A 13,584-nucleotide genomic window follows, 5' to 3' on the forward strand; every position below is an offset into this window, starting at 1 on the left:
ATGAATCAGCATTGTCTGAGACACACGGAACCCGAGTCTCTCACGGACTAAGCCACTCCCTAACTTTAAGTTTTGAAATCATAAAGATCTTTTACACCTCAAGTACACTTTAATACACGAGACTGACACAAAGTAAATCAGGGCTCTGCTACTACCTTTCACTCAGGAGGCTGCATGTTCCCAGATGATAATTTTTAACAGCCTTGAGATCTGAGAGAAAAACCCATATTTATGAAGTGGAAGCCTCTCCAGGGTCTTTAGCCATCTTGCTCCCTATGAACAGTTGGTGCCAGCTTAAAAAATCGTTAATCATTTGGGTAAAGCTGGTAAGTCCCACCTGTGGGGAGGGTCTCCACCAGTTTTCTCTCTTTCTCTTTCTCATTCCAACTATGACCTTGGGAATTAGATCACACACAGGGCCAGAAAAAGTGGAATGTGGCAGACTCTGCCCTTTTAACTAAAAAACTTCAATCTGAGGACAGAAAAGAGCAATGTATGGCTTTATTTTCTGTCTACCATCTGGGAACTTCCAAAGCCATGGACTGGAGTCTACCTGTAAATGACTCAATGTGGATGGACTCCAAATGCTTGGCTTGAAAATTTCATACAGTTTCCTAAAGTGTCTTAACAAAAAAAATGACTTAGAAGTTCAGGACCTATTGCTTGCAAAGAGAGGCTGACTTTACTTTCTAAACTTTAGTGTAAGTATTTCCACTTCCTGAGACTCACTTTTAGTCAATAAAATATATAAAACCTTCCTCACAACTTTATTGTTTGAAATTTATTCAAGGATATTCTGGAAAGATAACCATGATATATTATTGAACAAAATGAATACAATGAGAATTAAAATGAGGTTTATTGTATTTCAGCATATTTTAACAAGTGAAGGGCCTTTTTCTCCCTCGTCTTCAGATGGACAATACTCAAAATGGGGGATGTAATGGGACCAACTCTGGGCTGGAGAGACAGGAACCCTGGCTCTAAGCCTATTCTATTACCCAGCTGAAATCTTAGGCAAGTCAACTCCCTCAACATGCTCTTCTAAAGATAAAGAAGTTGGATTTGACACACCAATTCAAATACCAGTCCAATAAACATTTACTGAACACTAGTACATGCCAGGTACTGAGCCAGGGATTTGGGAATATAATAATGACTAAGACACAATCATCATCCCTGAAATACATCCAGCCTTGTTTTAGGGACTGGATGTTAGATTATCTCTAACATTCCCTTTATTCTAAAATTCCATGATGCCGCCATGTTTCTATACTTCTACTCACTTGCGGAAATCCTCTTCTTTTATCTTATTCAACGCTTTCACAACTGCCATTCTAGTGAACACTGACTATATAAGGTAAAATGAAAAGAAAAGACATTTTATCACTCAGACAAGAAAACATCAGAGGTGAAACACAGAACATAGTTGGGGAAATTACATCATTTTAAATGAGAGAAATACTTAATAGCTTCAAGAAGGTAAAACATAAGCATTTATTCCATCAGTTCTCCCCACAGCCTTTCTTTTCAGTCTAGTCTGTGTCCATAACACCATGTAGATCTAGCAGAACAGTTCAGCAGTTGGTTGCCAGGCTAAGAGTAAACAGAGCCAACAAGCCCGCCCTGGCATCTAGCAGCTCAACACCACTCGCCAGCCACAGAGAAAGTAAACAGATCCACTGTAACAGAAGGACATCTATAACAAATGTCCCACTTTGGGTTTTTTTAAATAAGAAAAGTCAAACCATATGGTAGATATGCTAGAACAAATTAGTGTATATATACATGGCTTACTATGATAAATTACAATTACTTTTTCTGTTTTGTGAAATTACACTTGACTAAAAAGAGGCACAATGTAGGTCTCTCAACAGTTTATCATCAAATCAATGATTTTCTAAACAATATTTTGGAGAACCCCAAATTATAGGGTTAAAACTGAAAATTCAGTGCCTATTTGTTAAGATATGAAAACTTAAGCCTGAAAGAATCTCAAAAGGTTATTTAATTTGCTCTCAGCAATAAGGCAGGAAAACTACATACACTATACCACTGGCCAAATGATGTGGTATCTGTGATGCTTTGACAAAAATTTCCTTGTTCTACAATTTGGTGCTGGTACCTGTATATTTCCTCAAAGATAACAAACAATGCAATGAGATCTTCAATATAAACATGGCTACAGGTCATTTGGGCAGAGCTTTCCAACTAGTATGGCAAAGCAACGAGCTACAGTTGTGCCAAGATGTTGAGCCCTCTAATTCACAAGGGCCGAAGAACCCCTAGACCAATTGCTTCCAGATTAGAGCAACTTGTTAACTTCAGGGTGCTGAACAAACATGGTAATGTTCTAGGTGTATCATGATGTGAGAAAGGTGGGAAGCAGTGCTTTAGACTTTCTCACATTTAGACTTGCTGCACAGGGAATTTGACAAATGGTGCCAACTCTGTCTCCCATCCCTCAACACCCCCTCCCCCTACCACCCCCTGGTTCCAAAAGGCTCAGCAACCAGTCAAAGCAAGAGTAAAGACTAACAGATGTATCTTTGGCAATGAATACACACACACACACACACACACACATATATATGTATATACACATATATATATGTATATATACGCCACGTATATATACACTAATTTGTTCTAGCATATCTACCACATACACACATACACACACACACACACACACACACACACACACACACATACATTTTTTAGAGCATGTGCGTGCACGCATGTGAGCAGGGTAGGGGCAGAGGTAGAGAGAGAGAGAGAATCCCAAGAAGGCTTCGCACAATCAGTGCAGAGTCCTACGTGGAGTTCAAACCCACAAACCTTGAGATCATGACCGGAGCTGAAATCAAGAGTCAGACACTTAACCGACTGAGCCACCCAGGTGCCCCAGGAGAGAGAATCTTTTAAGCAGGCTCCATGCTCAGTGCAGAGCCCGATGTGGGACTTGATCCCATGGCCCTGGGACCATGACCTGAGCCAAAATCAAGAGTCAGACACTTAATAGACTGCACCACCCAGATGCCCCAAGTTTATATTCTTTTTAACGACCATAAGGGTAAAATGGATGTCAGTAAAAGTAATGCTTGAATCTTCACATAAAACCAGGTAAGTATCTGTGGCATGAAATCTTGCCAATATTGTTGCCTTGCCATTCTACCCTGGCATAGCAGAAACTGAAATGCATGCTAACTATTTTGCTCATTAACATGAAAACCAGCTCACATCAAATAAAGGGGAGTTTGTATAAAATGCCCTTTTGCAAATGTAGCCTGAAATAGGCATATTAATTCAGATTGTCCTAAGTAAAATAATTTATTTTGGATTATATTTCTTAAATACCAATTTCTAGAAAATGAGTATTAGACAAAAGTTTGGAATGCTAATAATTAACATGGATTTTCCCCAATGATGTAATTTTGGGAATAAAACCTCAAAGTCGAATTTCCCCAAACGGATAACAGTAACATCATTGAAACACTGGTTCTAAATTTAACAACACCAGGGAGACAACCTAGACAGTGACACAAATATGAGAATGTTTGTGTTATGACTTCCTAGCTAGAGGCAAAGGTGTTCAGAGTTGGAAAAAAAATAACTGTAGCAAATGGAAATATTTAAAGAATGATTAAAAGATACATTGACAACATCTCTAACACATATCATTTTGTTGTTAATTTGAATATTCAGCTCAAATAAAACTCAATAAAGAATAAAAAGGAGGAATCTTTACCTGTTTGTTTTTGGCTGGCTTGAAGCAATCTGGGCATATTGCACGTCTAAGTAAAATCCAAGTTAATAAAGAAAAGTTAATGAGTTTATTTTGGGGTGAATATAACTCAAATATATTTTATATAATATTGCTGCTAAATTCAGGATATTAGGAACAGACAAAATGAATCTCTATACCAGCTGTATTGGTTTAATCTGCTAAAACATGACAAGTTACAAAGAGGGCTGTTTCATGAAAACCCAAAAGCATTAACAATGTTACACAATTGACATTGTTTACGTAGCAACTTACAGGAAGTGGCAATCCTCAACTGTTTCTGGGTGAGCAAAGATCACACTCACTTCAAACAAGCTCTAAAAATTATAAAGACAGTTTAAAAATGAGCAAAAGGAAACCAACATCTAACCACTTATGAATGGAAATAGAAATTAACTCTCAAAGATTGGCTCAGAAAACGAATGAGAAGGAAAACTGGAATACTACTGTTCTCAAATCAGCTTGTTCACAGGGCCACTGAAAAGGATATAATTTTGTTGGGTTTTTTGTTTGTTTGTTTGTTTGTTTTTTTTCACTTCAAAGCTCAATTACTAGTGATTCTACCAAAAAAAAATTTAACAAATTTTGAAATAAATTTGTATGATTTTTGTGCATGTATATAAATTCGATGTGAAGATGAAAGAGAATTCAGGGAACTGGAAAGAGATAACTGAAAGAACTGTTCCTGTCAGTATTATGATTAGGATTATTAGCAAGGCAAAAGCATTTTATTCACATACTTAAAATCTCTGTACAAGGCTTTATTTTTTTATTATTTTTGTGCTAAGGCTTTATTTTTAAGTGCTCAAACTTCTTAATGGATTTGAATTTTAAAAGAGAGATCTTAGCTTTTTATCACAAAAATGATACATACAAATTATAAAATAAATAAACACAGAATGGATTTTTTAATCCCACACCACTGAGGTAGAATGTAGTAACAGTTTGGCGTGTTTCCTTTTAGCTATTTTTATAATATAAACATAAATGTATATACTTCATGGGATATTAAACATACTTTTGGAAAATTACTTTAATTAATATGCCAAGGACATCTTTTCAACTCTAGGGACTGTTGGACATTTAAGTTGTAAGCTTTTCTGTTATTAAAAAATGCTATAATGAACATCCTTGCATACAAAATAAGCACAATTTCATACTCTATATACATTCATCTCCACAGAGAACAAAAATTCAACATAGAGAAAAACAATAAATGCCACACCATGTAACAATTTATTCTTCTTTATTGAGTATTTCTATATTTATTGATTGCATTGAATCATCAGCAAGCATATTAGCTACTCTAGAATCACAATAATGAATAACTAGGTTTTTTTTTTCTCTCTAATCTACAAAGTAAAATTAAAATCACAAGACATTCCTTTTACTCAAGAAAACTTCACTCATTCTGAATCTATTAGTACACTTGCATCTTTTTGTTTTCTATTTTCTGTTCTCACTGGTTCAACATGTAAAATTACTTATGCTTCAAAACTGAAGTTTGAGGTAAAAATATTTTGCATCAATAACTTCTCTAATTTCCAAAGTACTTTCATTACCTCATTTCCTCTCTGTATATGTGTGAAGTGGTTTTATTCTCTATTCTATCAGTATTCAGTTTAAAGGACAGAGTTTATTCATATGAACAGAGAGAAACAGAGCTAAGAATTTTTCTGAATGGTGAAAAAAATTTTTTAACTATTTAGCTTTGAAGGATGGTTTGGTGATTTTACTGGAATAAAGGTGTATCTGATATTCAGGGAATTTCCTTCAAGCAAAATGATAAAGCTATGAGGCCATACTATTAAAATCTAATTTAAGAGAAGCTGGTAATATGTCCTGTTTCCACATCTGGAAACCTGTCGAACTCTCCCCTAAATTCAATCCATTCTGGAGACTGAGGTGAGGTCTGTTCTGGAATAGGGGAGACAGCTAAGTGTTCTGGTTTCAAAGGCGGTGTCTACTTAAAATTGAAAAGGAGGGACTTGAGATACCAACAAGGTGGGATAGATTGGATCCACGCTCACTGTAGTTGACTGATTATATCTGAAAATAAGATTAGCCACAGATAACCAGAGTTGACTATTTAAGTTACATAAGTTACTCATAGTTACTTATGAATTGCTCTGTATTAATATGTGTCTCTCCAATTAAACTATAAATATATTAAAGGCATAGATTAATTTCTAATCTTTTAAAGTCAATTAGGGTACACTATACTTGTTATACACATAAATGTCTTAGATCACAAAGAAGTCTTAAAAAAAATAAAAACTTTCTCAATTTAAGACTGTTAGAAAATAAGATGTTAAAAGTTTAAAAATCCTCCATTATTTAAAGAGAAGATTATTTTGACTAATCAAAATTCTGCCATATGATGATGTAAAACCAGCGAACAAAATTAACAGTGCTGATGATCAAATACCTTTCCATCAATGGGAACACCCAGTTCCTCTGAAAACAGGGGGTGAGTTATCCATTTGTAGGCTTCTTTTAGCTGAACTATATCATTTCTTCCCAGAGACAGATTCTGCTTTCTGAATAACATAAAAATTAATTCACTGACATGAAAAATTTCACTTTTTCAACTAAAGGCAAAAATTTATGCAATTATTTAAAAATATTTATTGAGTGCCTACTATGTGCCAGGTGCTATTTTACACATTAGCTAGAAAGTAGAGAACAAGTAGACAAAAATCCCTCAGCTCGTGGACCTTATCATCTAGTAGAATCAAAAAACATTTTAGGGGCGCCTGGGTGGCGCAGTCGGTTAAGCGTCCGACTTCAGCCAGGTCACGATCTTGCGGTCCGTGAGTTCGAGCCCCGTGTCAGGCTCTGGGCTGATGAGCCTGGAGCCTGTTTCCGATTCTGTGTCTCCCTCTCTCTCTGACCCTCCCCCGTTCATGCTCTGTCTCTCTCTGTCCCAAAAATAAATAAAAAACGTTGAAAAAAAAATTAAAAAAAAAAAACAAAAAACATTTTAAATGGTATGAAATAAATAAATAAATAAATAAATAAATAAATAAATAAAATGGTATATAAGATAGTTTTTAAACTTCAAAGACAAAAGAATACTAATGACCTTTTCTGAGCTACCATTGCCAGATTCCTGGATGTATACATCAGAAGACAGAAAGGTGTAATAGAAGGGATTATTTATTGCTCAGAAACAACAAAACTGTGTATTAGGATAACCTCATCCAGACTAAAAATGTTTGTATCTACTCTCCTCCTGATAATGGGGCTTACTTTTGGGAAATCAGTGTACAAGCTGTATTTTACTGCTGAAGAAGAAACATTAAATTCTAAAATATCAATGTGCTGAAATGCTTGTCAATTTAATATCAGAAAAATGTCTGAATAAAAATCTGACATTCCCCCCAAATCTACTCATGAGCCAATAAACAGATTTGGGGAAGTCCCAATTATGATTTCTAGCTTTTAGTTTGAGTTTGAACAATTTTACGACTAAAATTGTTATAGAAAGGAACTGAAGGGGGTGCCTGGCTGACTGAGTCAGTAGAGCATGAGACTCTTCATCTCTGGGTCATGAGTTCAAACCCCACACTGGGCATGGAACCTACTTAAAAAATAAAAAGAGAGAAAGAAAGAGAGAAAGGAAGAAAGAGGGAGGGAAAGAGGAAGGGAGGGAGGAAGAAAAAAAAAGAAAGGAACTGAAGTGAAAAGAAAAGAAAAACATGCATGCTATGATATTATTAAAACTGCTTTGTTATGCTGAGTATAATATGATATCACTAATACATTAACAAGTCCACTTCATTCAAATTATTAAAACTACAAATCAGTCTTACAGCTATATACAGGGCTTCTTTTAACAAAAGAGATGTTAGGGCCAGCTTGTGAATCATTTTTTCTAATGTACAACTTTCACTGATAGAAAATGACTACTTATATCAAATATTCATTGTAATTTAATTCTTGAAGACCAAAAGACACTACTAACTGCAGGTAGAAAACAAAAAATAATTTAGCTAATGGCTAAATGTAATTGATCTAAAAAAATATGTAAAGATGACTTTCCTCTAGAAATAAAGTTAAGAAATAGTTGATGTACCAATTCGATATCCAGTTGAAAGTATAACTGATTACACAGAATGTTTTCATATGCTTTGGAATTGTGGTTTAACAATGAAATACCCTGATAAACTCTATATCTGACAAATAATCATATTATTTCTCTACATTTAAGAACTTATTGAAACACTAAGTGTTTGAGCTTCATAAACTGTTCCCAATTCTCTGAATATTAGAAACTTTTTAAGTATTTTAAAAGACTATTTGATGTTGTGTCAACAGTTTAATGATATTGGCATAATATAGCATCACAGTTGAAAAGTAAATAACTAATGTATGAGAACACATTTTAAAGGATAAAAAGTTGAAACAAAAAAATACAAGAATAGAAAACCATTTAAACATTGTTTAGACCCAAGAGAGTACAAGGGGTTACAGCAAAAACCAATCCTAAATATGAGTTAAAACATTTCTCATGTATTTAAGAAAAGTGGCATTTTAAACCCTTCATAGTCTTTTAAATATATTTAGATATCTTAGTCCAGTTAAAAAAAAATTCCATTATTTTTCCTTCCAGATTAAAGAGCTGGTAGAAAGGGTTAGTAGACAGCTTGGAAACCTTAATATATAAGGCAAATAATTAACACTTAAAATGCCAGATTTCACTTTCTGCCACATGAATGTGGCTAATAACTTTTTTTTTAAGTTTATTTTTTTGAGAGAGTGAAAGAGGGAGAAAGTTGGGGAGGGGCAGAGACAGACAGAATCCCAAGCAGGCTCCATGCTATCAGCAGAGAGCCCGACATGGGGCTTGAACTCACAAACTGTGACATTGTGACCTGAGCCAGAATGAAGAGTCAGATGCTTAACCGACTAAGCCACCCAGGCACCCCATAACTTTTCTAACATAATGTAGGGTAAATGTTTTCATAGAAGTCCTTAGCATATGCTTGATGGTCCTTTAGAGGAATTAGTAGTCACTGAATTAAATTCAGTCCCAATTTAGTACTTAGTACCACGTTTCCCTCTCTCCTGTGTCAGATAACTACTGATAAGGATGTCAACTGCAAATCACTTTTTCTATCAATACAACATGACAGCCATTCCAGAGGAAAGATGAACCAAAATATCCAAGCACAATTAATTTTTCTTAATTCCTTGAATCAATTCTTTAATGGCAATTCCTCTACAATATTTTGAATGTAGAATGAACTATGGACACTGAGGGAAAAGATTAGTAGTTTATATTTTTTCTGTTCCAGTATCTCTATATTGAACAGGATCTTTTGAAGAGCTAAGCTTAGTTTAAAATTCTTCAGTAAAGGATAACAACAGCAGCTCACAAGCAATGTGGATGGAAACTGGAAACATTTAGAAAATAGCATTCTCTGTGCTAAAAAATTTCTCAAACACAGGATCAAATTTTATCATTCCAGAAACACAAGCATTTGAGACTAATCTAACACAACCTAAGTAAACCCCAAAACCTTTGACAGATATATTGCTATTACCCTCCCAGAAAAGCAGATATGAAAGAGGAAATAAATCAACAAACAAGCCAAATCAATTACTTTTTTTATAAATCACTTAACCAAATATAAGATTCTAATACAGAAATCTATACTTCTCTCTGTGCTTTTCTCTCCAGAGTACACAGGAACCTCTAGTAGTCACATAGCCCTTTTTATATTGGTATAAAATTTTTAGTTTCAAAATCCAAGAGGGTCTGGAAAGTTAAAGATTTTTTCTTAACTCGGTAAGCAAACACTGACTTGAACGTGTGAAGCTTTTTAGAGACTTTGTGTATCAAACTTAGTGTGAATATTCATGTTTCACTGCAGAAATATAAATGTGTTTGATTACAGAGTACCACCTCAGACCATGAGGGGAGGGGTATGTTATATGTGGTATCTAACACCATATTGCATTTCTAAAACCTAAAAAATTCTAAGTTCCAAAACATATTTGGTCCCCAAGGGTTTCAGATAAAGGACTGTGGACCTATGTTTTATATGTTTTATCTGTGTATAAACTCAACTGTTTTTCTGCTTTAGTTAGGATTTTACTTTGTGTCTTTTAGAGCATAGTTTTATAATTTAGTTTCTAAGACCAGTATAAAATTTATTCTTTTATAACAGCTTGCCAAACTACATTATATAAGTGCCTTATATAAATGTAAAATATGTATTTACATTCTTGTTAAATCTACAAAAAAATGAATCCACTTTAATAGACACTAGTAAGATGCCATGCAAATAAATTAATTAAATAAGGTTGACACCTAAGTCATACCATAAATTTGTTTTCTTTCTGTTAATTTCTCTAGGAGCTAGTGAACTCACTCTAAAAAAGGAGGCAGTAGTAGTAAAAGTACTTTAAATATCAGGTAGCTTAAAATAAATAAACATTAAAAAAAAAAAAAAGAATCAGGTAGCTTATATTTAAATGGTAGAAAAAATTCCCTACCTAAATTACTTACCCCATTTCCTGTTTTACCAGCAACCATGCAGCATGCTGTAGGCAATTTAGTCACACCCAGAAGAAGAGAAAAGGGGAAAAATGTTCATTGAAATGAAGTTCCAATATCATTACTAAAGTGCTTAACTAATTTGCTAATCAAACTCTTTTTAGGGGAGTAGTAAGTGTTCAGAAATGTGGCAATGACCTCAATCTCATTTAAAGTCAGAAATGAGGTAAGATGCCACTTTGCAACGCTGGGTTACTGTGGCCTAGGAACTCAACAGGGGTATCTCCCTCCTCCCTACAGATTTCTATCTCATTAATGAGATACAAGTTTGTAACATAAGGAGTTTACTTTTTTTCTTAAAATATCTTACTTCTTCACAGAGGAAGGCCCAAAGTAATGGAGAACAAACTATGTCCCCCAAACAGAATTAAAGGCCTCAGTTTTTTTTTTTTTAAAGAGAGCTACACATTTTTAATTCTATCTAATTAATGATATCCATATGTAAGTGTACCAACATCTGTAAGTCACTTTGGAATAAAACTAAAACTAAGATGGGTGGATGGATAAATTGATGACTAGATATACAATAAAGGAAATATAGAAAGAGAAATAATGATAGAATCCAGGTAGGTATATGGGTGTTCGCTGTACAATTCTTTCAACTTTACTGAACATTTAAAAATTCTCATAATAGGGGTTCCTGGCTGGCTCAGTTGGTGGAGTGTGCAACTTTTGATCTTGGGGTTGTAAGTTCGAGCCCTGTGTTGGGTGTAGAGATTACTTAAAAATAAAACCTTAAAAAATGCTCATAATAAAATGTTAGAGAAAATGTTCTGGGAAGAGTTAATAAAAACTGAAAAAGTTGCTAAAATGGAGACAATAACATTCACAATCATGGTTGTTATAAGGATTAAATTCATGCAAAATGCTTGACACAGTGTGTGGCACTAAGATTTCTCAGTCTGCCATTGACATCCCACAGCTGTCACCTTATAGAAAGCAAATGACATGTCCTACCTCAGCATATAGCATTTTGTGAACATGACAGAAGCACGCGTGTGTAAGTCAATAAAATACCATATGTAGTCTCTGCATCCACATGTCACAGGAGTGGCCATTCATTATTGCTATTAGAATATTAGACCCGCCCACCCCTACACACACATTGTGATTCATACGTAGAATCCTGTCCTTTTAAACTTCAAAAGACCAGAGGGACACTAGATCCTTTTAAAGATTTATACTCTTTCAGAAATCTTAGGTGAATTACTTTGTTCAGACATGAGCCACCTAGAACTAGAGCTGTTCCCAATGCCTAAACACCTCATCAGTACCTTCTGATTCAGTAGTTTACTTTGCTAGCTCAATCTAACACCTTTGATAGCACTACAAGTCCCCATCCTCCTTTCCTTCACTTACTCAAGCCCTCTTTCAAAGAATGTGGGCATATGGTATAACACACAAATTACTAGGAGTCCGGAGACCTGGCTTTAGGCATTACTAAATTGCTGGCACTCAGTTTCCTAATGTGCCAAATGAAACAATTAGACTAAAATGAATGAACTGAAACTTTTCAGTGGCAAAACTTTTCAGTGATGGCAAAAGTCATCATTAATGGGCATCAGTTAGTATATTGTTTTGTAACAGAGGCTATTAAGACTTAAAGGACTTTATGATCATAGAAAAAAGTGAATAATGGTCTCCCAAAGCTGAAACTTGCAGTCAATATTGCCCCACCTTCCTTTAGCCTTCATATTTTAAGAGGTCAATAAATACTTGTTTTTTCATCCATAAAGGGGTATTAATACTCCCCTTCAAGGGACACTGTGGGAATTTAATGAAGTTGTGTATGTAAAGAACCAAGTAAGATTCTTGGCATGTACTTAACAAATAGTAACTATTATTGTATTATTGTCATTTTTGAATTAAAACCTTAACTGCAATTCACAAATAATAAAATTATTATCCCTTAAAAGATTTCCATGACTTGATTCCCAAACTGCTCTGCCATAGGTAGTTCTGGAACTTCTCTCATCAATAAAATCCTCATGGGTATCTAAGCTATAGAGAACTATCTGTCCCTTCTTTAAGGGGACTCAGACTCTTCTGTCCTTTTTTAAAAAAATTTTTGAGAGAGAGAGAGCATGAGTGGGGGAGAGAAGAGAGAGACAGAGAGAGAGAGACAGAATCCTAAGAAGGCTCCAACACTCATCATGGAGCCTGATGCAGGGCTCAATCCCATGACCCTGGGATCATGACCTGAGCCAAAATCAAGAATTGGATGTTCAACCAACTGAGCCATCCAGGCACCCCTCTTTTGTCCTTTTTTAGTGAACTTTTCATCGCTGCTTTTAAAGCAAATCCTGTTTTCTACAGTCACTTTCAGGTGATGCCCATCAAATCTGCAACATGTCCTGCCATCCTCTGATTATAAGTAGGGCAGAACTGGAGGTTGCCAAGGGAGACCAGATTACCATGTGTAACATATAAAATTAAATCAACTGTCTTCAATACCTGAGATTTGCTAAAGGGTTTTTCCTTCCTAATCCTCTGCAGGCTTCCTGCTCAAGCATGCCAGCAGGTTGGACAGAACTAATCACACAGCAGGGGCTGGAAGACTGAATCCCAAAGAAGTCAGTGTTGCTCAATTATTCAATTTTTACTACGTGCTAATAATGTCCTGGACCTGCTTCTGCTGAGGAAGAAAAGTACATTTCTCTCTTTCAGGTCACCAAGATAATTTTAATAAATGTTCTATTCCTTAGTCAGTGGGAAAAAATCATTCTCTAGAGTAAGCAATTTAATTCTTCCTCCCCAACAGAACCAAATGGCATTAAAGTTATCAAGTTTAATCAAATTTGGTACCAAAGGCAGTATGTTATCTCCTGAAAATTCAGGAACCACACAACTTAATCCCAGACTCTGCTTTAACTGTATTACAGAATTCTAGGCAAGTGCTAAATGAAGCAGAAGAACATGCTTGCTAAAGTGCTTGTGTATTCTGGTAACCACCACCACCACCACCACCACCACCCCCCCCACACACACACACCATGGAAAGTCTATGCCTGGGAATGGCTTTTGAGCTTAGGGTTCTGAGCTGGGGGTTCATCTAGCACCAAACAGTGAGAGTGGGTAACAGTAGAGCCAAATTGACACCGATTTAAGTAGAGGTGGCAGCTGGGAAGGACAGAGAGAAAGAGAGGTGTTAAAAATGGCATGTTGGGGAGCTACAATTCAGTAAAACTGGTGCTCAGGTTATATATAATGTGCACATAAACGTGAGTAGGGA

At 35.4% G+C, this 13,584-nt stretch overlaps 1 protein-coding gene across 3 annotated transcripts in view; it reads right to left on the reverse strand.

Moving 5' to 3' along the window:
* PUS10 (pseudouridine synthase 10) overlaps positions 1-13,584 on the reverse strand; it is a 71,363-nt gene that overhangs the window by 23,181 nt on the left and 34,598 nt on the right. For all 3 annotated transcript variants that reach the window (XR_008417860.1, XM_019429985.2, XM_019429930.2), the window contains exons 5-9: positions 10,305-10,339; positions 6,216-6,327; positions 4,043-4,104; positions 3,752-3,797; positions 1,287-1,351 (exon numbers count right to left, since the gene is read on the reverse strand). Coding sequence is in view for 2 of the 3 variants with exons in the window: in XM_019429985.2 (XP_019285530.2) it covers positions 1,287-1,351; positions 3,752-3,797; positions 4,043-4,104; positions 6,216-6,327; positions 10,305-10,339 (320 nt within the window). In the remaining variant the exon portion in view is untranslated. The remainder of the gene's footprint in view (positions 1-1,286; positions 1,352-3,751; positions 3,798-4,042; positions 4,105-6,215; positions 6,328-10,304; positions 10,340-13,584) is intronic.

This window comes from Panthera pardus, unplaced genomic scaffold (genome assembly GCF_024362965.1).
Source record: "Panthera pardus isolate Hobbes unplaced genomic scaffold, ASM2436296v1 HiC_scaffold_25, whole genome shotgun sequence".
Classification (NCBI taxonomy): Eukaryota; Metazoa; Chordata; class Mammalia; order Carnivora; family Felidae; genus Panthera; species Panthera pardus.